This window comes from Lissotriton helveticus, chromosome 1_1, assembly GCF_964261635.1.
Source record: "Lissotriton helveticus chromosome 1_1, aLisHel1.1, whole genome shotgun sequence".
Classification (NCBI taxonomy): domain Eukaryota; kingdom Metazoa; phylum Chordata; class Amphibia; order Caudata; family Salamandridae; genus Lissotriton; species Lissotriton helveticus.
Window position 1 is genome coordinate 830,209,993 of NC_136057.1, and position 27,111 is coordinate 830,237,103.

At 42.6% G+C, this 27,111-nt stretch overlaps 1 protein-coding gene across 1 annotated transcript in view; it reads left to right on the forward strand.

Annotated features, from left to right (window-relative positions):
* APPL2 (adaptor protein, phosphotyrosine interacting with PH domain and leucine zipper 2) overlaps positions 1-27,111 on the forward strand; it is a 697,983-nt gene that overhangs the window by 409,234 nt on the left and 261,638 nt on the right. Inside the window, exon 7 of the mRNA XM_078674621.1 lies at positions 6,173-6,231. Coding sequence (XP_078530747.1) covers positions 6,173-6,231 — 59 coding nt within the window. The remainder of the gene's footprint in view (positions 1-6,172; positions 6,232-27,111) is intronic.

Genomic DNA, 27,111 nt, shown 5'->3' on the forward strand with positions numbered 1-27,111 from the left:
TCCAGGATGAGTCGTGCGGAAGCGTTATGGATGCGTTGGAGTCTTTTCTGTTGTTTGGCTGTGGTTCCGGTGTAGAGGGTGTTCCCGTAGTCCAGTCGGCTGGTGACGAGTGCCTGGGTGACCGTCTTCCTGGTTTCGGTGGGGATCCAACTGAAGATCTGTCGGAGCATGCGTAGGATGTTGAAACATGATGATGACGGCATTGACTTGCCTGGTCATCGAGAGGGAGGAGTCCAGGATGAAGCCCAGGTTGCGTGCGTGGTCTGTTGGTTTTGGGTGCGCTGCCCAGGGCAGGGGGCCACCAGGAGTCGTCCCAGGCAGAGGGTGATGATCCAAGGATGAGGACCTCCGTCTTGTCTGAGTTAATTTTCAGGCGGCTGTTCATCATCCACTCGGCTACGTCTTTCATCATGTAGGTTGGTTCTGGCGGTGGCTGGGTCGTTGGTGAGGGAGAGGATCAGCTGGGTGTCGTCGGCGTAGGAGAAGATGTTGAGGTTGTGTTGGCGTGCGATGGCTGCGAGGGGGCTCATGTAGACATTGAAGAGAGTGGGGCTGAGTGATGATCCTTGTGGAACGCCGCAGATGACTTCGGTGGCCTCGGATCTGAACGGGGGGGGAGGCGGACTCTCTGGGTTCTTCCGGTGAGGAACGAGATGATCCACTCCAATGCCTTCTCTTGGATTCCGATGTTGCTGAGGTGTTGTATTAGGGTGCGGTGACAGACAGTGTTGAACGCTGCGGAGAGATCCAGGAGGATGAGGGCCGCTGTTTCCCCGTTGTCGAGCAGGGCTCGGATGTCGTCAGTGGCTGCGATGAGGGCGGTCTCGGTGCTGTAGTTGGCTCGGAAGCCGGACTACGAGTGGTCGAGGGATCCGTTCGTCTCGAGGAAGGCGGCAAGCTGTCTGTTGACGGTCTTCTTGATGACTTTGGCAGGAAACGGGAGGAGCGAGATGGGGCTGTAGTTCTTGAGGTCGGTGGTGTCTGCTGATGGTTTCTTCAGGAGGGCGCTGAGTTCGGCATGCTTCCAGCTCTGCGGGAAGGTGGCGGTGTTGAAGGAGCAGTTGATGATGTCTCGGAGTTGGGGTGCGATGACGGAGTCGGCCTTGTTGAAGACGTGGTGAGGGCATGGGTTGGATAGTGATCCGGAGTGGATGGTGTTCATCGTTTGGATGGTGTCTTCGGTGCTGACCGGGGTCCAGGCACGGAGGGTGGTGGTGGGGGGCGTTGATTCTGTGGTTGGGTGCGTGGTCTGTGCGCCGAAGCAGTTGTGTATGTCTGCGATCCTGCTGTGGAAGAACGAGGCGAGTGAGTCGCAGAGGTCTTGTGAGGGAGTGATGTCGTTGTTTCCGGCGCTAGGGTTGGAGAGCTCTTTGACGATGCTGAAGAGTTCCTTGCTGTTGTGTGCGTTGTTGTCTAGTCGTTCCTTGAATGCTGTCTTCTTGGTGGTGTGGATTAGCTGGTAATGTTTGCGGGTGGCGTGCTTGTGGGTGGTCATGTTGTCTGTAGTCGGGTTTTTTCGCCAGGCTTTCTCGAGGGTACGGCAGTTCTTCTTGGAGTTCTTGAGGTCATCGTTGAACCAGGAGGCTTTCTTGCTTCCGGGCCTGCTGGGATGGTTTTTCAGGGGTGCGAGGTCGTCAGCGCAGTTGGTGATCCACTGTTTGAGGTTGCTGGCTGCTTGGTTGGGGTCCGTTGATCTGGCAGGGGGTTTCTGGTTCAGTGATGTGGTGAGCTGGTCGGTGGTGATCTTGTTCCAGCTCCTGCGGGGAGCCTGTTGCGGGTGGTGGTGAGTCGTGGTCCTTCTGAAGCTGAAGTGGACGCAGCTGTGGTCTGTCCAGTGGAGTCCGGTGGAGTGGCTGATGGAGATGTGCTTTCTGGAGGAGAAGACTGGGTCAAGCGTGTGCCAGCATAGTGGGTGGGGGTCTTCACCAGTTGCTTGAGTCCGAGGTTGTCCAGCATGGTGTTGGTGTTGTTGTCGTTGTTGTTCTCCAGGTGGAAGTTGAGGTCCCCTAGGAGGATGTAGTCAGCGGAGGGGAGGGCGTGTGGGGTGATGAAGTCTGCGATGTCTTCACTGAATTGTTTGCGAGGTCCTGGGGGTCTGTAGATGAGGGTGCCTCTGAGTGTGGTCTTGGGGTCGGTGTGTATCTGGAAGTGAAGATGTTCGGCGGTTGTGAGGGTGTCGTCGGAGTTGTTCGTGATGCGGAGGGTGTTCTTGTGGACGATGGCGATGCCTCCTCCTGTCTGGTTGACGCGGTCCCTCCGGGTGATCTTGTATCCGTCTGGGATGGCGATGGCGATGTCGGGCGCTGAGGAGGCGTTCATTCAAGTTTCCGTGAGTAAGGCGACGTCTGGAGATGTGGTGTCGAGCAGGTTCCATAGTTCCACGGCGTGTCTGTGGACGGAGCGGGTGTTGAGCAGGATGCACTTCAGGTGGTTGTTGCTGGTGCTCGGCTTGGCGGGTGCGGTACAGGTCCGGATGCAGGAGAACTTGCAGGATTGGCAGGTGAAGGGTCCGTGGGTGCGTCCTGGGGTGGCTCGGTGGCAGCCAGGGATCCGGCCGATGTTGAGTGCGTTGAGGGTGGCGGAGTCTACGTCCGGCGGGTGGGATGGCCTATGCGGGGGCCAGGGGGTCTGGCGCTGGGTGCGGTCCAGGCACGGACGGGCGTAGATGGGCTGGCCTTTGGCGCACCTTCGGCGCACCATTGGCGCACCCGCTGCGCGTACGTGCGGACTCTGCCATAAATGGAGAGTGGGGGGGCGGAGCGAGGGAGGAGCAGCTGGGAGGCGGGAGCGGAGTGGGGAGCAGAGTGATGCGATGCGGTGAGGCTGAAGGAAACGGGGTGGGGCCACGGGGGAGCAGCGGCAGGGAGTGGGGTGGAGCAGCGGGAGAACGGCGATAGAGCAGAAAATTCAATCAGGGGCACAAAGCGGGAGAAAAATGGCGATAAAGCAGAAAATACAATCGGGCACAACAGCGGGAGAAAAACTGCGATAGAGCAGGCAAAACAATCAGGGGCACAACAGTGACAATCAGGGGCACAACAGCGGGGGAAAATACAGATTACTGGCACAACGCACAATACAAATACAGGCAGAAACAATTACTGGCAGTGGGGGCGGCAAACGGGGACTGGGCACATGCAGGATGGGCCACGCGGCGGGTGGAGCGACCGGCACTGACCAGGTCAGGTCAGGTCACAGCCTGTCTTGCCTCCAAAGAATGGCGAGGTGAGAGTGAAAGTCTCCTTCTTGCGCCAGGACCTTAGGGGAGTAGTGGACAGGGTCATAGAGATGGAAGGCTGGATCTCTGAATTGTAGTTACATGGTCAAGGAACTCAAGTTGACAGCTCAGCTCCTTATGATGACGTCCGCAGCGCTGGAAGCCCGTGCTGAGGATGCTAACGGCTAAGCCTGCCATTGCAACTTGCGGTTTGTGGAGTTCTCTGAGGCAGCAGAGAGACACTCTCCCGAGCAATTCCTGAAAACTTGTCTGACCTCCTGGATGCCCACATCTTTCTTGTCAGCTTGCTTTGTAGTGGAGTGAGCACACCACTCCCTCATGCAGCAGCTTGCCCCTTGGGCCTGCCATGCCCTGTGATAACCAATTTCCTGAACTACAGCGACTGGGACACTGTACTCCCAGAATCCCAGAGGTCAAAGGAGCTTCACTTTCAGAGAAGCCATCTAATAATCTTCCCAGATACACCCAAGTGGTGCAGCAATGGCGCAGGACCTATGGCGGAGTCAAACGACAGCTTCAGTCCAGATTCACTACATGCTCCTTTCCCCGACTCGAAGTGCTCTGCGACTTCATATCGTGTTTCTTTGAGACCCCAGAGAAGGCCATCACCTGAGCTATGGAATAACTTTCACTTAAGTACACCGCTCCACCCCCATGGGGGCTCAACTGATGTGGGGGGGAATCTGGGCTACACCCAGGAAGTTCATGAGATCAACGTGGCAGGGCCACCAGACTCCCGAAGGCGCTCCTCTTCAGGCCCCAAGGGCAGGAGGTGACCTTTCCCTCCCTTTGGTCCATTTCACCCTCCTCAGCTTACAGCTAGCCCACTTCATCTACTTTGGCACACCGCCCGGGCTTTTTAGAAGGACTTCACCGGTGCATAGCACCGTCCCGACTATTTCTGGATGGCTTGCTAATTCCGCCCCCCTCCCCCTTCCGTGACCTTCAGTTTCCTGGCAGGGTTGGTTGTGCACTTTGCTCATTGTCTCATACGCCCTATCCTGGCTGGACTCAGGTTGTTTGCCGCTCTGCCCGTACTTGGCCCTTGCCAATTGGGCACGCTCCATGGCTCAGTGCCTCCTGTCAGGCTATATTCCTTCGTTCCTGATGATGATCCCCAAACAGGAGTGAGGATCGAAACGTCGATACACCACATCTTGACTCCCATTGCTTTTGCCTTGATCTCTGTGGAGCACACAATGTTTTTTATATCGTGACTACTGTAAATAAGGAAATTGCTGTTCAAGTCACTATATATATATATATATATACACACATGCCTGAAGCTTGGCAATCTAGTGATTTCCAACCCTGTTTTTACCTTCTGCACTTCATTGAATAATGTGCCTGTTTGATTGTTTTTTTAAATAAATACTACTTTATTTTCATTGTAAAACTTTGCAGATCGTTATGTTGTTCTGTATAGCTTTTCCTATACATACTTGATAGGGATCTTTGTCTCTTACAATATATCGTATACCCTGTATGCCTTCTGACTCACAGGGTTCCCTTGTTTCTTTATAGACTACTTTCAGAATAGGACACATTTCTTTTGAATCCTAAGAAATATGTTATTTGATATTATTAATAATCAAAATGGATTATATAGACTGTTCTACAAAATGTTTGACCACTAGCCAAAGCATGTGCAGCATGAGAGCTGGTCTGGATAACCAGGTTACTTATTACATGCTCAATTTAGAAACATGGGGTGCCTAGGAATGATGATGGTGCATCCTTTTATTTGATAGCTGTTTATGGGTGGAAAGAGTAAATGGTTACCATTGAGAGTAATACAAATGATTGCATGTGTACTGATGTAATAGAGAAGCTGCTTTAATGGAAATAGTGACTGCATAATAATTTGGTGGAAATAAATGGTATCCTCAGTAGGCAGGTAATACCTGCCTTTCTAAGATGTTTTTTACATCCTTAGGATAATGTCTTTCATAAGCCCACTGACCAGCGACTTCGCCGTTCTGTCCCCATACAATTCACTGGCTCCATCTGTGTCCATATGTTATAATTTAACCTCTTTGATATCTGATGTGTTTTGTTTCTCTTCAATCATTAGTTGGCCTTTTGATTATAGTTCTGTTTTCCAGAATTTTCCTTCAGATTATGCCTCCTCAGTGCCATTGTATTAGTTATTATAGTGATATTGACTTGTACACCCGGTGGATTTTTCAACCTGACTAGATTACAGTACAAGTACTAACAATTCTCTTCTTCTCTATAAACTTCGGATATATCATATCTAAAAATACAAAATAATCTGAATTTACATATACCATTAGCAGCGGTTTTTACTTTTGTCCGGTTGTATGAAACCGTCATTTTTATCTCGTATACATTGCCCAGACATGGGGGAGGGGCCTATAAATATGACTGCACTTACACCATCAAATGTGTGACCACAATTCTTTTAGTCGTGGTTAAAATTTCAGAAATGAGACCTGCAGCCAGAGGGAGGATAAGGCAGTGATTGTTGCAGATGTTATATGTACATAAGTGAGGTGCGAGCATGTAGAGGACTGATTGGGCCTGTTAATAAGATTAGGCCCTGCTCTTTCACCCACAACATTCTGGAGTGCAGCCCTGACAAATACAGGGTTTAAAGACCAAGCATTGCAGTTATTGGCATCTGAAATGGTGAACTTGTATCTTTCTATTCGGAGCAGATAGGTGTGCAAGGCAGTCTGTATACAGACATTGTGTGTTCACACAATATATTATGTTCGAACTCGTTTTGTGACTTAGTGCTCGCACGAAATGTATTTTTCCTCCGACTACACTGGCTCAGATGGAGAAAATTATTAAAAAGAGACCGTGTAGCTGAAAACCTGATTGCTACCTTACCAAGATTAGTTTTGTATTTATGCTACAATGTCAAAGTGCATGTGAAATTTAACTATCAATGATTCTTGTTCTTAGAGCACGACATATCAATGGCAAAGTACAGCCGGCTGCCAAAAAGAAGAGAGAATGAAAAGGTATTCCTAAATTTAAATATTCCTATTATTATTAGTATTTTTTTTTACTTTGTATTTATTAAACACTTGTGAAATAGTTGAAGATTACCTTTTTGATCACTTTTTATTGCATCATTATCCTTATAGTGGAATGTATGTACATAGGCCAATGACTATTCAGAAAACGGTAGCCATGTTGTATTCAGATGGCACGCTCTTCATTTATTTTCTGAAATAGTATATTTTTTGGGCGTGGAGGCTACAAGTGACCACACAGACTATATAAGATGTTTTCCAGCATGAATCTTTTCTGGAGTCACATGCTTTGCATTATTCCGCCATCTAGTGGTTGGGTCCAGAACTGTCTCCTTGTATAGTAGTCCTTTCTTGTTTTCCTTTTTTTTTGTAATTGTTGTTGGACGTCGACATTCCCCACCATCTGGTGCTTGTTCCAGGCCCCTCTGACATCAGGCACCTTCCCAGAAGTCCCCACTCTTCGTCACCATCTTCAGATTCTTTTTTTCAGTCACTGTCAGGAATAGAGCAAATATCCAAACTCCACCCGGTCCACCTACGGATAGAAATGAAAAGGATAGATTTGGTGGGAAGAAAATTCGAAAGGGGGGCAACAATAAAATGGCGCATGGCAAACTCCAATGCCCTGCTTAACAGGTATTCCCATCAGAATTGGGAGTAGATGGCAGAGTTAATGAGATAACTGCCAGAAAAATACCAGAAGAGGGCAAGTGCCTTTGCAAAATAGGGAAGGAACACACCCAACACGAGCTTAAAGTCTGCATTGAATGCCGCAGACACAGCAGGGAGACAACTGGTGATAGGAACATCCCTAAGGTGCCATGTGTGGCTAAGAATTTTGAGGTTCATAAAGGAGGTACAGGCCAACATCATCAACACCCCTTTTAATGGAGAACACCCGTTTGGAAATGCAGTAGTTGACAGATGACCAAAGCACAACACCCACACTAAGAAATTGATGACATTTCTTCAAAAAAGAAGCAAAAGAGCTGGTTCAAAAATAGGCAATAGAAAAGGTACCCCAAAAAGAGATCAATCAAGGAGTCTACTCAACATACTTCCTAATTGTGAAACCAGACAAATTGTTCCGCCTCGTACTAGACTTCTGCTGCCTAAACAAGTTTATAAGAAAACAGATTTTCAAAATGACAACTCTACAGGAAATTGCACCTCAATCCGACAAGGGGATTACATGGCAACTGTAGACTTAAAGGATGGCTATCTGCACATTCCAATGATTCAAAGGCACAAGAAGTTCCTGACCTTGATAATAAACAAAACACACTACTGATTCAGAGTGCTGGCCTTTGGCATATTGTCAGCTCCTAGAGTATTCACAAAGTGCCTGGCAGCCATAGCCGCTTACTTAAGATGTAAGGAAATAAATACATGTATAGCTCTACTTAGATAACTTGCTGGTGAGAGCAAGGTCTGAACCCAAGTCCAGAGACATCCATAAACTAGTGATGACAACATTGCACAGATTGGGATTCCCAATACTGCAGAACAGGACAAACCTCTTGGGAGAAAAAATAAACACAGTACAAGTGAGGACATTTTCATGTGGAAAAAGAGCCCTGGCCATAACACAAGCATCTCTTCGCTACCATAAAGGATAATCTATGACAATGAGAATTGTGGGGGAGATTATTAGAAATGATGGCTTCCAGCATACCACTATTCCCACATCTAAGGCTACACATGAGACCGATCCAGGAGTGTATCCAAAACCAATGGTCATAGACGACAGGTAGCTGGGAAGATCTAGTGGTTATCATGTAGAGAGTACAGGAGGAAAGAAGATGGTAGAACAGAGCAAATCTAATGGCAGGGATATCCTTCATGATGCCAGCTCCAGCAGTGACCATCACTACGGACGCCTCACATATGGTGATGGGTAGCTAATATGGAGAAGTTAAACATCAGTGAGGTATGAAATCTACAAGAATCAGTACAACACATACATCTACAATTTTTCTAGCCTTAAAAACCTTTCAGAAACTATTGTGAGACAAATCAATACAAATTCAAACGAACAATACAACAATGTTCTACCTCAGCAAACAAGGGGGAACATAATCCTTTCCCCTCTCAAGACTAGCACAACAGATATGGAGATGGGCCATTTAGAGACAGATAACGAGACAAATTGAGCATACCAGCATCCACCTAACATGAGTGGGAGCTGAATCAGATGGTGATAGAGAAAGTGGTCAAAAGGTGGGGAACTCCAGAAAAAGACCTGTTTGCAGCACCAGAAAATGCAAAATGCAAATACTTTGCATCCAGGTTCCCATACCCTCTCTCCCTAGGGAATGTACTGTCCATAGACTGGTCCGGTAAATTTGCTTACGCTTTCTACACGATCCCTCTACTTTCAGTGGTGATTAACAAATGCAGGTGCTCACGGATGACACTCATACTCGTAGCCCTCTAGTGGGCAAGACAAATTTGGAAATTGGATCTAATAGAGATATAACATACAGAAACTGCCAGTGTCACAAGACCGGCTCTCCATACAAAGAGAACAAGTTCTTCTCCCGGAACCAAACACACTGAGTCTAACCGCATGGCTCCTGAAGACATAGAAATAGGTCATCTGGTACTGCCAGAAAAAGCTATGGAAATCCTCAGGGAAGCAAGTAGACCAACAACTAGGAAATGTTACACAGCCAAATGAGAAATTATTCAAACAAAGGTGCCAGGGATCTGGTCTGCTTCAAGAGAGGCCACATGTAAACTACATTTATCTGATACCTTACACACCTGTTCAGAGAAGGCCTAACTCATGCGTCGTTAAAAGTACATCTGAGAGCGATAGTAGCCTACACACTGGGATGTTTAGGTAGCTTTTTTACCGCCCCAGTAATCAAAAGGTTTCTTGAGGGGGCAAAAAGTACAGCACCACCAAGAAGTGCGTCTACACCAATGTGCAATTTTAGTGTGGTACTGATACAATAGATGGGAGAACCATTTGAACTAAACCACAAGGCAACTTTGAAAGTAATCACACTGAAAACCGTGTTCCTAACTGCCATGACATCGCTCTGCAGAGTAAGCAAGCTACAAATACCCACCGTACATGCAAATACACAAAGTCAGGGTAGTCATGAGGACTCACCCATGCTTCCTTCCAAAGGTCATATCCCACTTTCACAAATCTCAAACTATTCAGATACCAAGTTTTTTCCAAGAGCCAACCACTCAAGCAAAAGGAGCATTACATATAGTGGACTCCCGCAGGGCGATAATGTCCTATAAATCAAAAACTAAATCAATCAAGAAGGGAAAGCACCTATTTGTTTCATTCACAGACTATAACAAAGGAGAACCAGTTACAACGAACACCTTCACAAAATGGATAACTCAGACAATTCAAATGTGTCACAATAGAGCTGGCATGCAGCTAGAGACAAAATTAGGTCCCTATGAAAAAGGCGTGTCAAGGTTAGACCTGTCCTTCTACTCCCTGGTTCTCAGAAGCTCTCAGGCTAAAACACCAATGTTGTAGACGTCAAGAGAGAAAATGGAGAGCTCAATACGACTCTTTGGAGATTGAAAATGATAAACTCTTTAACCAAATATAAGTCACTTCTGGTAAAAGAAAAGGCAACGTATTTTTCAACGCGAATCGAAGCTGCCAAAAACTCGGCGAAAGAACGATATCAAGTGATCAACACACTCACTAAACAAACTACAAAAGGGACTGGGTTAGCCAGTCATTTTGTGGCAAGATCCTAGCTCACTTTCGGAGCAAAATTGCCTTAATCTTTGACTCCTTCAATCATCCAGGCAATCTCTTCACGTCCGATCATGAAGCCACTAGGTCAGATCCCCCTGCCAGCGACCCAATTGTGAACGTCTTTAATACGTTGCATCCAATAACCGCTCCACAAGTCAAAGAACTCATTATTACCACCAAATCATGTTCCCCGGATGATCCCTGCCCACCTTCAGTCCTTAAGTTGGTCCCTGATATCATTGCATCTAGTCTTACTGATATCTTTAACAACATGTTCAGAACGGGCATTTCCCCTTCTTGTTGGAATAAAGCCCCCATCTTGCCCTTTGCTTAGGAAATCAAATCTGGACCAGGAGGATCCAGCCAACTATTGACCTATTTCAAGACTCACATTTCCTGCTAAGATAGCTGAAAAGGTGATGAATGTTCAACTAAATCAGTTCATCAAAGACAAAAACTGCCTGGATCCCACTCAATTCGTGTTCAGATCGGAACTCAGCACCAAGACCGCTCTGATGGTTCACTGACAAAATATCAATGCTAAAAATATAGAAATAAAAGATATTGATGCACAAATATAGAATGCAAAAATAGCGACTCCCTATACTTAAACAGGTAAGTACAAAAATATCGAAAAAAATATAGTTGTACAAAATATCGAATGTTTTATATATATAAAATAATAAATATTACATATGTTAAATAATAAAATTAATATTAAAAAATAAAGTCTATTTTATATACATTTAAAAAATATAATAAATAAACTTAATTAAAAAAGCTTAACACAATTCATATATATTTACTTTAAAACCGTTAAACTATTAATTTAAATTTATTTTATAATTTTTAAATTATATAAAAATGTACCTTTATATAAAATGTGTGTGTGTGTGTGTACCAATAGCATTACATCTAATTAAAAAAACATTACATTATAAATTAAAACATTAAATTATGTAAAATCTTCAAACTTAAATTTCCCATTCCAGTGAGTGCAACAGTAGGTAAAGTGTTGGATAGTGGAGGGGTAAAAATTACTACTCCCACTCCAGTGAGTGTAACAGTAGGGAAAGTGTTGGATAGCAGAGGGGTAGAAATTACTATTCCCACTTCAGTGAGTGTAACAGTAGGGAAAGTGATGGATAGCGAAGGGGTAAAAATATACTATTCCCACTCCTGTGTTTAACAACTAATTATGAATTAAGTAAAATTAATTTACTCCCCACATTGTACCCCTATAACAATAAAACCCACACATAACAAAAATAAACAAATACCCTAATTAAATATAAATTAATTAATTAATATTAATGATCAACTCATTTTTAACTAAACAAAAATAACTTCACACCCTCTACCCCTATACACCCCACAACCGACACCTAAAATTAATTAAATACATTGTTTAATTTTCAATTTATTATCAATTAACAAATAATTATTAGTTAAAAATAAATTACTTCCCACCCTTTATCTCATAACCCCAAAAGCTACTCCTAAAACAAATCACACTACTAAAATTATCAATTAATTTGTTAATATAAATTAACAAATATTTATTAATTAAACATAAATTACTTAACACCCTTTTCCCCCATAAACCCCACAACCTGCATCTAAAATGAATTACACAATTTCCGTAATTAATTTTCTATCAATTAATTAATATTAATTAAGAACTAATTATTAATTGAAAATAAATTACTTCCCACCCTTTCCCCATTAACCCCACAACCTACACCTAACAAATCACACAATTACCATAATTAATTATCAATAATTAGTTAATATAAATTAACTACTTATTAATTATACATATATTACTTCCCACCCGTTACCCCTATAAACCCCACAACCCGCACCTAAAATTAATAAAACAATTTCCCTAATGAATTTGTAATTAATATAAAATAACTAATTAATTAATCAAATATAAATTACTTCCCACGCTTTATGCCTAAAAAACCCACAACCCACACCTAAAAATAAATTACCCAATTACCATAATTATCAATTAATTAATTAATGTTGACAACCAATTAATGTAAAATAAATTACTTCCCACAATTAACGCTATAAAATCTAAATAACAAATAATCATTAATTTATTATAATTAAATTACTTCCTACCCTATTCTCCTACAAACCCACAACGGAACTAAAAAATGCAAAATTTTAATAAAATAAAATTCATAACTACTAATAAACAATACTTATACATAAAAATACATCACATACATTTAAAATATAAACTAACATACAGAACACTAATTGAAAAATCGATATTTTAAACATCTATATTTTTGCAAACAATATTAATAACTTCTATATTTTTTTAAACTATATTTCTTACCTTAAATTTGATATTCTTGACCACGATATTCTTGTTGTCAATATGTCCAAATCACAATATTTCCAACTTGATATTTGTGTAAGTCGACATTTCCAACTCAATATTCTGTCTCAGCACCTGCTCTGATCAAGGCCACCGATGAACTCAAGTTCATTTTGGACGATGGCGGCCTTGATCCTGCTAGATCTATCCGCGTCATTTGATACAGTGGATCATCCCACTATGATCTACAGCTTGGAAGAAATAGGTATTAAAAATCTTGCCTTAAAATTACTCTACATTCTTATCACATAGGGAGAATGAAATCTATATTGACACCTTTTCATCTAATCCCTTTAGTTTACCCTGTGGAGTTCCCCAGGGATCTTCCCTTAGCTCCACCCTTTTTAATGTGTATGTTGCGGAACTGGCCCCATTGGTCCAATCTTTAGGCTTTGCTCTGACTTCCTATGCAGATGGAAACGTAAATTGTGCTCTCCACTGTTAACACCTCAATTGAGATAAGTCACTGCATCCAACACTGTTTGAGACACATCAATACCTGGATAGGTAAACACTGTCTCAAGCTTAATGCCAGGAAAACCGAGGTGATTATGTTTGGTAACAATTCAAACTTCTGGTCAGCGCCTTGCTGGCCTGCAGAAATGGAATCCCTCCCTATTCCCATCAGCAAAGCCAAAGGCTTTGGAGTCAGCTTAGACAATCGCCTAAATTTAGGAAAACAAATTAATGCTGTGGTCTTGTCTGCATATAATACGCTAAAAATCCTTAAGAAATTACTAATCTTTCTCCCTACTGCTGTCAATAAATCAGTTCTCTCTACACTCATATTATCAAAAATAGAGTACTGCAGTGCCCATTACAATGGCCTGCAGGCCCAATACATAAACAAACTGCAAGTTCTCCAGAACTCTGCAGCAAGATTATTCTTAGCATTGCCTAGACACCCGTCTGTTTCACTCGTGTTGAAAGAACTTTACTGGTTGAAGGTCAAAAACAGATTTCATTTTAAGGCGCTTTGCCTTACCTACAGAGCCCTTCACAACTCTGGACCGATCTTCCTGAAAAAAGCTTTATCCTGGTATACGCCTACCAGAAACCTAAGATCATCAGGCGCTTCCAAAGTCAATTCCATCAGATTTAAAAAAGCTAAATGAGGAGGAAGCAGCTTTGTGGTGGTAGCATCCAGATTCTGGAACCTCCTCCCGCTCTCCCTAAGGTCAGCCTTCTCTCATCTCCACTTCAGAAAGCACTTTAAATCGTGGCCTTTCAATCAGTAGGCTCTTTTTCTTTTTTTTCCTTGGTTACCGTTGTTCGCAGGACTAGCGTCAAGACACCTCCAGGTAAACACTGCACTGTACAAATTGGCTAACATAATGTAAGCTAACATAATATAACATAACAAAACCAAGGGCACATTCGACAATAAAGAAGGGAGTGACAGTAGCGTTCCTAGCTAATGTTCCAATTAACAACATATGTATGGCAGCCACATGGTCGTCAGTGCACACATTCAGAAAACATTACTACATTGATGTAAAGGTAAACAGAGAAGCACGAATGGGACAGAGAGCTCTGAAACATCTGTTTACATGTTCAATCTCATCTCCAACTCAACCACCACAATACAAAAAACGCTACAAAATCAATGCAGAGCATGTGAATCCCAAAAAGATTCAGACTGCAAAACGAATTTAAATATACAAACATAATCCAAAAAAAGAATTGCGACCTAGAGTGGGGACTTCCAGGCAGGGTGTCTGACGTCAGAGGAGGTTGGTGCAAGCACCAAATGGTGGGGACCATTAGCGCCCAACAACACCGGAAAAAAAGAGGAAAACAAGAAAGGACTACTATACAAGGGGAGAGTTTCGGAGCCAACCACTAGATGGAGATGGTGGAATAATGCACAGCATGTGAATCCAGATAATTCTTCAAGCTGCAAAACTACTCCTACAGGTAAGTAACCATGTGTTCTTCCCTACTAGAAGCCAGGTGTTCTAGTACCATATCTTATCCAAAGAAGTGCTTACAAAAGTTTGTTGAGGCTGTATGTTTAAGCCACAAGCTAATGGAAACTACTATTGAAATGTTCATAAATGGAACTGTTTGATGGTTTTCGAATACATCATAATAAGAATATACTGCTTGGCAGAAAGTGCTTGGTTAAACACTTCCACAGATTGCAGAGTGCCCACCTCCCTCATTAAATAGGAACCATTTTTTAAGGTACAGGGTTGAAGTTATTGTAGGGGACTTCAATCTCTGGGTTAATGGAATCAATGGGTCAGCACTTAATGATCTTGTGCAATCTTGTGAGAACCTGAACTTACAACAGCTGGTATCGGCCCCTACCCACCAATGTGGCCATGTTCTAGATCTCATTTTTGCCAAGGAAAATATAGCCAAAATTGAGGCCATATCGCCTCTGTGTTGGACGGATCACTTCCTTGTTACCTTCTCAGTAGATATCCCCCAAAACAACCTAGATTTTGCAATCACACCCAATTACCGCAAAGGCAGGGAGTGGAACAAAATGTATGATATAGACAATCAATCATCCCTATTTACTGACTCCAACGTGTTTGACATAAACAAGCCTGTGGAAATCCACTACCAGGAATTTTATAAACAGATCAATAAGATGCTCGACCAGTTTATTCCTATAAAAAACTACTTAAGAACCAAGCATAAATGATCTGCCCCCTGGTTTAACGCAAATTTGAAAGTTCTCAGACACAACTGCAAATTGGCAGAAAGAAAATGGAGAAAAGGTTATGCTATTGCGGATAAAGAAACGTTGAAGGCTACCTTGAATAACTAAAAAATTGAAATCTCCAAAGCTAAGGCGGAGTTTTTTGCCAATTCTAGTCTGGAGGCCCCTAATAAAACCCGTAGAGTCTTCAAAATAGTTGAAGAACTATCCAAACCAGACTCCCAAAAAAACAAAACTGTCGCAACTCAAGAACTTTGCGACAGCTTAGCTATTTTTTTTTAGGAGAAAATCTCCAAGATAATAACTGGGCTGTCAATAAATCAGGATAAGCCAAGTGATATGGCCTCTGAGACTTACGATCAGTCATTTGCAGATCAAATAAATGAAGAGGCCCGCAAACACAGACCAACAACTCTTAGCCAGTTTGCTCTTCCTACAGAAGATGAGTTCTACAAACTTGCCATGAGCTCTAAATCTGGATCCCCCTTGGACCCTCTCCCTCCCAAGGTCTGGGAGGGGTATAGCAGACAGTACTGCCTCAGCTCCACAGGATTTGCAGTCAATCCTTGAGCAGTGGGAAAGTTCCTTCCTGATGGAAACAAGCTGTAGTGACACCCCTGCTTAAGAAGCCCACCCTTGACCCTCAGTGTCCAAACAACTACCGCCCCATTTCACTTCTCCCTTATACAGTAAAAATTCTTGAACGCCTAGTTAGCAGATCTCTGTCTACCTTTTGGGAAACCAATCTGAGGTTCGAAGATGAGCAATGTGGTTTTTGTCCAGGCCAAGGGGACGGAGACAGCATTGGTAGTTGTTTTGGACACACTGAGAATGAGGGTAGACAGAGGTCAATCAGCTGTGTTGATTTTACTCGACATGTCTGCCGCATTCGACACAGTCAACCACAAAACTTTACTAAGGCGGCTGGCGGTACTCGGGCTGGAAGATCTTGCTTTTAACTGGCTCAAGTCCTATTTGGAAAATAGGCAACAAGCGGTACGACTCCCCCCTTTTTCATCCAATTTTAGAACGGTTGAGCATGGGGTCTCTCAAGGATCTTCTATTAGCCCGATCCTTTTCAATATTTATCTAAGACCTATGATTCCCATCATTAAATCTTCTAACATCAAGCTGGTGAATTATGCTGATGATACTCAGCTCATCTTGTCTCTGGAAGGCATGGAGTTTGCGTCACTTAGTGATTTTCACGAGTGTATGCAGAAGACTGCTAGTTGGCTTATGGATAATTCCCTGCAATTTAATGGTGCGAAAACTGAAATTCTGCACTGCACAGTGAAAAAAGTCCCTCGCTCACTTCCAGATGAGCTTTGGCCTATCCGACACACCTCCCAAACCAGCGGCTGATGTGCGCAATCTGGGGGTGGTTCTCAACAATAAGCGGAGTATGGAGAAACATGTAAATAAGACAGTTGGCACTTGTTTCTCCCTTATCAAAGTTTTGCGGAAGATCCTTCCCATGTTGCCTCTGTCAGCCAGGGCTTTAATAGTCAGAAGCGTCATTCTGAGTCGGCTAGACTACTGTAATGCCCTGCTTCTTGGTGCACCTAATTTTCTCACTAAGAGATTACAAAGAATACAAACAATCACCACCAAGTAAGCCTTAAAGAGGAGATGGGACGACGCTGCATCTGCGGCTCTTAGCGATCTTCACTGGCTTCCTCTGGTTCAGAGAATCCAGTTTTAAGCCGCATGCATTGTGTTCAAGGCCCTTCATGGGCTTGGACCCCGGCCTTTGCAGAAAAAATGTGCTTGGTACTCCCCACCACGAATTCTTCGCTCCTCTGCTGCTCACCTGGTCCGCACCACTAGAGCACGAACTTCCAGATTTGGTGACAGAGCATTCAGCTGATTAACAACCACAGGGGCTGTCCACAAACCCCGAACCCGGGACAAATACTAATTATATCAAACAAAAGGCTCAGGGAAAAAGAAAAATTGTTAAAACATCGGAAAAGTATCCATTATAGTAGTCAGAGAAGCCCAATAGTATCAAAAATTATATATTTATTTAATTTCCCATTTAATAAGAAATTTGTTTTATATAAATAGTCTCATACAAGAAAAACGCTGGTATACAAAAAAAGCAATACATATAAACCAGACAAGTGGCAACAACAATACATATCACAGAACAAAAAAAGGAACACCATAAACATAAATACTGTGTCCTTATAATAATTTTAGCCACAGGAAAGCGTCGACGGCGTTTCGACCGATACGTTATTTAACGGTCATCTTCAGGACTCAACAAGTATTCTTGGACAAGAGATCTGTGCAATGAGAAATATATAACTTTAACAATAATACTACAATTAATTGATACACAAAAGTCAGAGTAGGCTTCTCATGAAGAAAAGGGCGGCTGAGTGCAGGTAAGGAATTCCCAGTGAAAAGAGTTTAGAAAAGGGTTTCTGACCTTAATCCCCACCACAAAGTGAAAAAACTAACAAAGGTCCTAGCACCAGTGTATATAAAATCAGGAAAGCGTATTTACCTTCTATATAAAAATGTATAAAAGGCATAGACCGATAGACATTCAGGTCGGTATCAATATCTGGAAATGCCACAAGAAACAGGTCACATAAGCTGCACCGAAAGACCTGAGGCAACCAAGTGTAACCTGAATGTAATTATACCTACCGAACTAGAAATAAATCACTGCACGGTGGAGCCTTGCTACTTGATAGCATAATGTAGGGATCCTCAAAAAACCTTAAGAGGGCCAATTAATGACCGCCGTGGTGATTTAGGAAATTAATCACCAACACAACGTTTTTGCGCTGTTAAAAAAGTAGACAGAAAATTCATAAGGACAGTGTCAGACTGCCAAAAAAGTCACATAATTTAATTATTATACTGCGCCCAATGGATAGAGCACCGAGTAAGTCTGTTGTGCAAGTGAGGCAGCTATTATATTGCAACATACATCGACTCTATTAGAACTTGCACCAAATATTTTAATCTCACGTGCATAGTCCAGACGTTTACGATTTTTAAGGCGCAGATAAAAGAAATTATCAAAGTCGTCTGTTTGACATGACCAGAAACACTCGGTCACAGTGTGCATTTAAGACGCTAAAACACAAATTAGACTAAAGGCACTCAGATCCGCTTTGCTGAACTAGACGAGCTCGGTCATGATACTCATTTAATATTACATTCCGTGATTGGAAAACAGAAGCAAAACTCACCGCATGTTCATTACAAAGACGCCAACTCATATCCACGTGCATGAAGCCGGTGTAACGGCGAGCACGATCGATAAAAATAACAATAGAAATGGAGGAAGGACAAACAGCCCACCAGAGGCAGCGCCATCTTGAGCTTGGCAGAAAACGACAAAACTGTGCTCGATGCCGACCTCAATGACTTAAACAGGAAATATATATAAAAAATAAAATAAAAAATGTGTAAATAGTGAGTACAAAACAGCCGTTTTCATCACAAGAGGTCTAGGTACACATATAACTCTAAGAATTTGTATTAAAAAACATAGGTCAGCAATTTTAATATTTCATACATTTTGCACAATTCACAATCAAAAAGACGATTATATCAAATTTCAGGCATGTTTCATAAAGATGTAATTGCTTGATAGCAGCAGTAACAATTATTGTGTATAAATACACATATAGATGTAAAGTACATATCAATGAAATTGTTAGCTCATTCTTTGCAAAGATCACATTCAGAAAAGCACTTATGGCACACTTCAGATATGCTTCATAGAGGTGTAGGATAATTACAAAAGCAGACATAGTGTTTACAATGGATGTGGTACAGATCTCATGCATTGATTACCATAGAGTGACATTCCTCAATAGAATTTAATCCATTGTTCACACTATCACAACGCAATATCCATCGACACTCACTTCTGTTTAAAATATTTGAAATGCTACCCCCTCTCACAGGGACATGAATAACCTCTATTACTTGCCACCGCATGTCAGATGGCGCGTGACCCTTTTCAGTATAATGAGCTACCAAAGGTGCGTTTTCAGTAGAGCACCGTATCCTACTCTTGTGTTGTGACAGTCTGGTCTTTATTTTTTGGGTGGTTTGCCCAATGTAAATAAGCTCGCATGGGCACCAGATAGCATACACAACATTACTTGTGTTGCAGTTTGAGAAATCACAAAGATCGTAAGAGATGTTCCCATGTATGAACTGTTTGGTGTTCATACTTGTGTCACACATGAGGCATCCCCCACATTTGTAATGTCCTAAGACCTTATGCATGCCCCATAGAGATGTAAGGGTCACAGCCTCTACACGAGGTAAGGCTGCCCGAACTAAGTGGTCCCGTAGATTTTTTCCTCTTTTATAGGAGAAAAGAGGCAGTTCATTGGTAATTCCAGTGGACATCACCAGTGGCCAGTGCCTTTTAATGATGTTCAAAATTTGGTTACTGCGAGTGCCAAAAGTTGTAACACATGGAATGCGTTTTATTTGTTTCTTCGGTCTAGGTGTAAGAAGGAATTCACGATGGTTAAACCACGCCCTTTTCATTGATCTTTTGATCAATTTACGTGGGTAACCTCGTAGCTGGAGTTTTTTTGATAGGATTTCTGCCTCACGAAAATAATCATCTTTAAATCGGCAATTCCTGCGAATCCGCAGAAATTGCCCAAAGGGCAAACCATCCCGAAGCCCTCTTGGATGATTACTTGTATATTCCAAAAGAGTGTTACGAGCGGTTGCCTTTGTAAACAATTTCGTGGAGAGCCCACCGTCATGTGGAAAGATAGTTAAATCCAAAAAATCAATTTGGGCTTTGCTGGAACACGAGGTAAATTTTAAGTCTACTGAACAAGAATTTACCCAGTTCAGAAATAGATTCAGCTCCACAGTATTTCCCGTCCAAATAAAGAAAATGTCGTCAATATAGCGCCGCCAATGGCAAACGCGGTCAAAGAAAGGGTTAACGTCTTTGTCAAAAATAAACCGTTGTTCAAAGTCGTCCACAAATAAAATGGCAAAATTGGGGGCATAAGAAGCCCCCATTGAGGTACCCTTGATCTGTAAATAATATTGTCCGTCAAATTCAAAATAATTGTGTGTCAAAGAAATTCGCAATAACTCAGTAATAAAGTCAGTGGGAACAGGTACTGGAGCTGTCCGAGTGTTCAACACTTTTTTGATTACTTCAATTCCCTCCAATTGGGGAATGTTGGTGTATAAGGACTCAAGGTCCAGACACACCAACATCTGAGTTTCAGGACAGAAACTCATAGTCTCCAATTGTGAGATAATATCTCCACTGTCCCGAACGTAACTCTGTGTGGACATCGCCAAGTTTTTAATAAATACATCTATGTATTTACATAGAGGTTCCAGGACCAGTAAACGTCTGGACTATGCACGTGAAATTAAAATATTTGGTGCAAGTATGTTGCAATATAATAGCTGCCTCACTTGCACAACAGACTTACTCGGTGCTCTATCCATTGGGCGCAGTATAATAATTAAATTATGTGACTTTTTTGGCAGTCTGACACTGTCCTTATGAATTTTCTGTCTACTTTTTTAACAGCGCAAAAACGTTGTGTTGGTGATTAATTTCCTAAATCACCACGGCGGTCATTAATTGGCCCTCTTAAGGTTTTTTGAGGATCCCTACATTATGCTATCAAGTAGCAAGGCTCCACCGTGCAGTGATTTATTTCTAGTTCGGTAGGTATAATTACATTCAGGTTACACTTGGTTGCCTCAGGTCTTTCGGTGCAGCTTATGTGACCTGTTTCTTGTGGCATTTCCAGATATTGATACCGACCTGAATGTCTATCGGTCTATGCCTTTTATACATTTTTATATAGAAGGTAAATACGCCTTCCTGATTTTATATACACTGGTGCTAGGACCTTTTTTAGTTTTTTCGCTTTGTGGTGGGGATTAAGGTCAGAAACCCCTTTCTAAACTCTTTTCACTGGGAATTCCTTACCTGCACTCAGCCGCCCTTTTCTTCATGAGAAGCCTACTCTGACTTTTGTGTATCAATTAATTGTAGTATTATTGTTAAAGTTATATATTTCTTATTGCACAGATCTCTTGTCCAAGAATACTTGTTGAGTCCTGAAGATGACCGTTAAATAACGTATCGGTCGAAACGCCGTCGACGCTTTCCTGTGGCTAAAATTATTATAAGGACACAGTATTTATGTTTATGGTGTTCCTTTTTTTGTTCTGTGATATGTATTGTTGTTGCCACTTGTCTGGTTTATATGTATTGCTTTTTTTGTATACCAGCGTTTTTCTTGTATGAGACTATTTACATAAAACAAATTTCTTATTAAATGGGAAATTAAATAAATATATAATTTTTGATACTATTGGGCTTCTCTGACTACTATAATGGATACTTTTCCGATGTTTTAACAATTTTTCTTTTTCCCTGAGCCTTTTGTTTGATATAATAAGAGCATTCAGCTGGGCAGTGGCATAGCTGTGGAATAACCTCCCATTTAACATCAGAGAACTAGAGGATTTTGTACAGTTTAGAAGAAAACATAAAACGCATCTTTTCCCCTGGGTGTAGTGTTGCATCACTTGCTGTAGGTAAACTCTGCGTGTGTAGTGGAACCGTCGGTCTTTCAGCGCCTGGATACCCGTGGGGTGATAGAGCGCTTTATAAATGCTGGATACATTACAAGTTCTGCAGTTACTCTCTTTGGTTGGATTGTCGGGAATTGTTGGGATTGTCAGGTATGCAAATGCACTTTAGTCAATTTATATGGCACCCATGGACACTTCTGTGTGAAGGCATTATAATCTCGAAAGTCATTTTCAGGCTGACAGTTGGCTCAGAAGTTGTTTAAGAACGAATCATGTTTTCAAGACTTCTGGAGTTAGTTGCCAAATTGGCTATTTGTTTCTAAAAGACATGTAATTGATTGCAATATTTTTTATGACAATATTTTATTGAGTTTCACATGGTTTATACACGAGACATAAATGTAAATAATCGTGCATAACAACAGAGTAGTGACTAGCTGAGTCCACAATATGAAATTTCAAGTTAATCGAAATTAGCATAGAAGAAATACACCCCTCCCCATGTCCAGCCAATGATTCACCCCATAACCTCATTGTTTGCCTCCCTGTCCCCCATGGCCCTTGGTTCAGCCCGGGTATTCATAAGACCGAAGTTCGTCCTCCAGGGCTGATTGACATATTTTAATAATAATACCTGATAGAAACTCCGACAGCAGTTGACCTCTGGTGATATCTTGCTACTGTCGGGCTCTTTAGAAGGATGAGCAATTTCTCTTATTTACAGTTTTAATCAAAGAGACTTGGGGGTTTCAGGAAGAAGACTCATGCCAGGCAAGTAGCTCAACCTCCTTACCCTCCTCTTCTCTTAAAGTTGATCCCATTGGAATCACTAGCGAAGAATAATAACTCGTATAGAATTTTGTATAACAAGTGTCAACTAGTATATTCTTTGCTTTTGTGGAACGCAGAGTGCCCGCCATGAGGCATCCACTGGTTAACCAGAGTAACATATTTGTTGAATCTTAATTGATCTGGTCTTGATGCTGAGCTAGATATTGTTAGGGTATATGAAAATGCATTTCTCTAATCTCCTGTGAATAAAGACTGTAGTCATTTAATGTTGAGGGAGTGTAGGATTCGCTGATAATATGAAAAAGTATTCCTCAGAAAAGAACTGGATTTTACTAGCTTCGCCATCATGACCAAGACCTCTTTCACAGCGGATTTATAAAGTTTTCTATATGATGGCTGTTAGAATCCCCTCCAAGTAATGCCCTTCAGGCTTAACTAAGTGCCATTTCTGGGCGCCTGTGATGTTATGTTCTGTTAATAGGATCTGCATAACAACCAAATCACACTGGAGGTTATCCAGGTCCTCAATGATGCCTTAGCTTGATCGATATTTTTCTAGACATTTATATTTTACATACAAAATGGGAGTGTCTTTTGCTGCCAAGCAGCTTATTTAAAAAAATAAAGCCGAATTTACATTAAACATGAAATTGAGCAGAAAACAAATCTAACACTTAAAGTGGAACCTTCCAAAAATAGTACACAGTGTGTGCACAACTAGAGCAGTGCTCACTTACTCGTTTTCAGTGTATGCATCAGAACGTTTGTCAACTCTTTAGACCATGTGGAATTCATTTTCATATTTACACTATTACAAAACATTCAGGGACCATTGTGTTCCCCCGAGCCTCAAGGAAACATCATTTAAATTCTCCTGGGTTCTACCGGCATCACGTAAGCTCCGAATTATCGCCGAATTCCCTAACCGCTTCACCGCTCTCCACCTTAGGGGACCGCACTGCAGCCCTAAAGGCATTCTTTTGTTCATAATACCAGGCAAATCTAATTGTTTTAGTCCTGATAATGATCCCTATTATTGTTGAGCTTGGGATCGAAACGCCGTCGACATACTAATTAGTGCCACTAATTTCTAATCTACAAATGATTATTGTGGTTACTATGTGGGTTAGCTTGCCTCATTATATGACCAAATCAAGCTCCCATTGCTCAAACGATTGCCTGTGCCCTTTTGTATTGTATGCTTAATGTTTTCTCTCTACATATCGGGTGCAGGACTGTGTCCCGGTACATTGTTTGTGTTCCTATTGTAACAAAAAATGTTGCTTATTTCAAAAATTAAAATTCTCTGTCCGGCTGGACATTGAAACACTATAGTACCCATTCAGGCCTATATTGTATCTATTTCCGTTTTTACATGTTCTACTAGGGACCATTGTTCTAAAAAATAATATGAAGGAAGTATTGGCATTCTGTCAACAAGACATACAATGTGTTCCAATTAGATTTTCTTATATTTACATAATATACCGCCATCAGTGCCCGATTGTTTAAGTCTAAAAAGTAGAAAACTTAGTCACATGATATAATGTCCATTAAAGAAATTCATTGGTTCTTTGAAATATCTTTGTTGTGTTAAAACATTGTATGAGGGTACCAGATAACTAGTATATCTAAATTTCTCAAAGTCTTCAAGGTCCTTAATAGAAGATGATATAATAATTTTGGACCTTGACCAGAGACTTAAAAGCCTAATATGTAGTGTTCTGATCCATGCATAATTCTATTCCAGATTCTCAGTGGCGGTGTTAAACCAATCAAATCATGGATTTTTACGATTGTACTTTTCAGGATAAATAATGTGTCACAAAACAGATTTTAAGAAGGCAGGGATTTGGTAAAAATATTTTAAATATCTGCCTTGTAGTCCAGCTCTTGTCTAGTCAAACCAAATTCTATTTGAATCTGGGATTGCATGGAATATTGCGGTAAGTAAAAAACTTACATTGTAAAATATGAATATCAGTTTCCATCTTGTACGAAAATGCCTCATGGTCATAAGAAAGTGCCTTTAGCATCTTCACTATAGGTTCTGCATCCGCTTAAAATATCCTGTGAAACAACTTAGAAAAAGCAAATGTTTGTGAGTAGCCTTTTTTTTTAATTAAAGCTATATAATAGAAAGAGGAACTAATCTCCAGCATCCAACCCAAAGATGATTATAGATTTGTGTCCTATCTAATAACAAGCCCCACAAACGCCATGACTGAAAATATGCTTACCATATATCCGAGTTTTGTTTTTATATTATTACCAAATAAATAGTTTGTCTTCTTTGAAATTGAACCAATGCAAATAATGATCTGCAAATGCTAAACTGTAATCAAAGTAACTAACATAAACATTATCATTCAATATATACTTTGATTGATAGACCACTGCAACTACATAGTTTAATTTAGTATGTTGGGGTGAAAACCTGTTTGAGAAATTCCTATTATTTTTATAATCAATTTTTATTAGCATTTGCAGAAACAAAAATTATGGAGACAGCGAAAAGGTGCACAATACATCAATGTACATCATTAATAGATAGCAGGAGGTCCAATCGAAATACAAGGCCTTTGAATCAGCCTTCTCGTATAAGGAAAAAGAGTAACAAAACAACCGGGAAACCGGCATAAAGTTCAACCCAGTAAGTTTAACCACTTGCCCCTTACCTTCTCAAACTTTTCAGGGCAGCCCCGGGCTTCAAAGAGAGGTTCCTCTTGGGCCGCGCACCAGTCAACCCCTCAGCGCCATTTACGCACAGTGGGAGGCTTTGCCTGTAACCAGACCGCCTCAATATTCTGTTTGGCCACCGCCACCCCCACTGCCGTGCCCAAGAAATGATTGTCAGCTCCAGAACCATCCAAGCCATCAAATACCCCTAAGAGGAGGCGTAAGGGATCATGTGGGACCTGTCACCCCAGAGTGTACGTGAGTTCAGTTTCTATACCTGCCTAGAAGGAGGTGAGATCAGGCCATTACCTGACCATGTGGTAGAAATGGGCCGGAGCCTGGCCGCAGCGTGTGCAATCCGATGAGGGGTGCAGACCCGCCCTGTGTAGGCATACGTGGTAAGATATGCCGTGTAGAGGTAGTACAGCTGAATGAGGTGTAGTATAGAGGAGGACGTGAGGGTTTTGGGAGCCATCAGGGCGTCCCGTCAATCTGCCTCATCCAGGGTACCCACCCATCCCTCCCAGGTGAGTTCGCAGCGCATCTAGGGTGACAGGTCCGTTGTTTACTAGGGAGCGATATATCCGCGACTCTCTCCATTAACCCAGGTTGCCCATCATGACCTGGACCTCCAACAGACTAAATTCAGGGAGTGAGGTGCCTGGTGAAACATGTGTAGTAAGGGCGTGACGAAGTTGCAGATATTTATAAAATTGAGTAGGGAGAAGGGAGTAGCGTTGTTGCAGGTCAGAGAAGGCCCGAATATGGTCCCCCACCCAGATGTCCCCAAGGAGTGTAATCCCGATCCAAACCCATCGTTGGAACCCTCGGAGAGCCGATACGTCGCGCAGCCATGTACCATGCCACAAAGGCGTGTGTTGAGTGAATTTCTTGTCCCATTGTGTATAGCGCAAGGCAGAGCACCAGGCCGTTAAGACCGCTCTGGTGATTGGCAGGATGGTCTGCGGAATAGGGGTCCCGTACAGTTAAGCTAAAATCCGTGGGAAGTCCATAGTTCTGAGCTCGTTCCAGTAGGCCGGATCAGACCAGCCTCCAGCAAACCAGTCGTGGGCGACAATGATTCAGGTGGCCAGGTAGAAGAGGTGAAAGTTGGTTACCCCACTACCCCCATCAAAGGGAGGTATCCGACAGTGCGACAAGGCCATACGTGGTCTCCCATTCCCCCACAGAAACTTGGTAAGTACCCCGTCAAACTCACGGAACCAGCTACCCGGGAGATGGAAAGTGATGTTTTGTAGGATGTATAAAAAGCGGGGGAGGATCATCATTTTAAAAAGCGCCCCTCTGCCCAGGGGGTTGAGTGGGAGGGATTGCCAATGCTTACGGTCGGATTTGGCTTTGGTGACCAGGGGTGTGAGGTTAAGAGCCCACTCCAGTTCGGAAAGCAAGGTTATCCAGATCCCCAGATATTTAAATGATTGCCTCCGCTGGCGGGTAGTAGACTGACAATCAAAGCAGGCTCTCGAGGGGTGAAGGGGAGCCAAGGTGGACTTCGCCGGTTTGAGGCGTAGACCAGGGACAGTCTCAAAGGTCCGAAGCACCTCCAGGCAGCGGGGGCCGTTGGTCTCCGGGTCGGCCAGGAAAAGCAGAACATCATCCGCATAGAGGGCAATTTTGTCAATCTGATGGGGTCCCAGGACCACCTCGGATTTGGGGGTCACTGCATATGAGGCACGCCAGCGGTTCCATCACCAGCGCGAATAAGAGCCACGAAAGAGGGCATCCCTGACTGGTTCCTCTGCAGGTGGGGAATGCTTCTGAGAAGGCGCAGTTTGTCAGGACCCTTGCCTTAGGACTCTGTACAAGACTCGGATGAGATGTCGAAAGTGGGGGCCGAAGCCCACTGTGGCCAGAACGTCTTCCAAGTATCCCCAGTCCACCATATCAAAGGTCTTCTCAAAGTCTATTAGCAACAGGGCTAAGAATGGGGTGAGCAGGTGACGATGGGCTAGGGCAAGATCGAGGCGTCGTTTACAGTGCCGA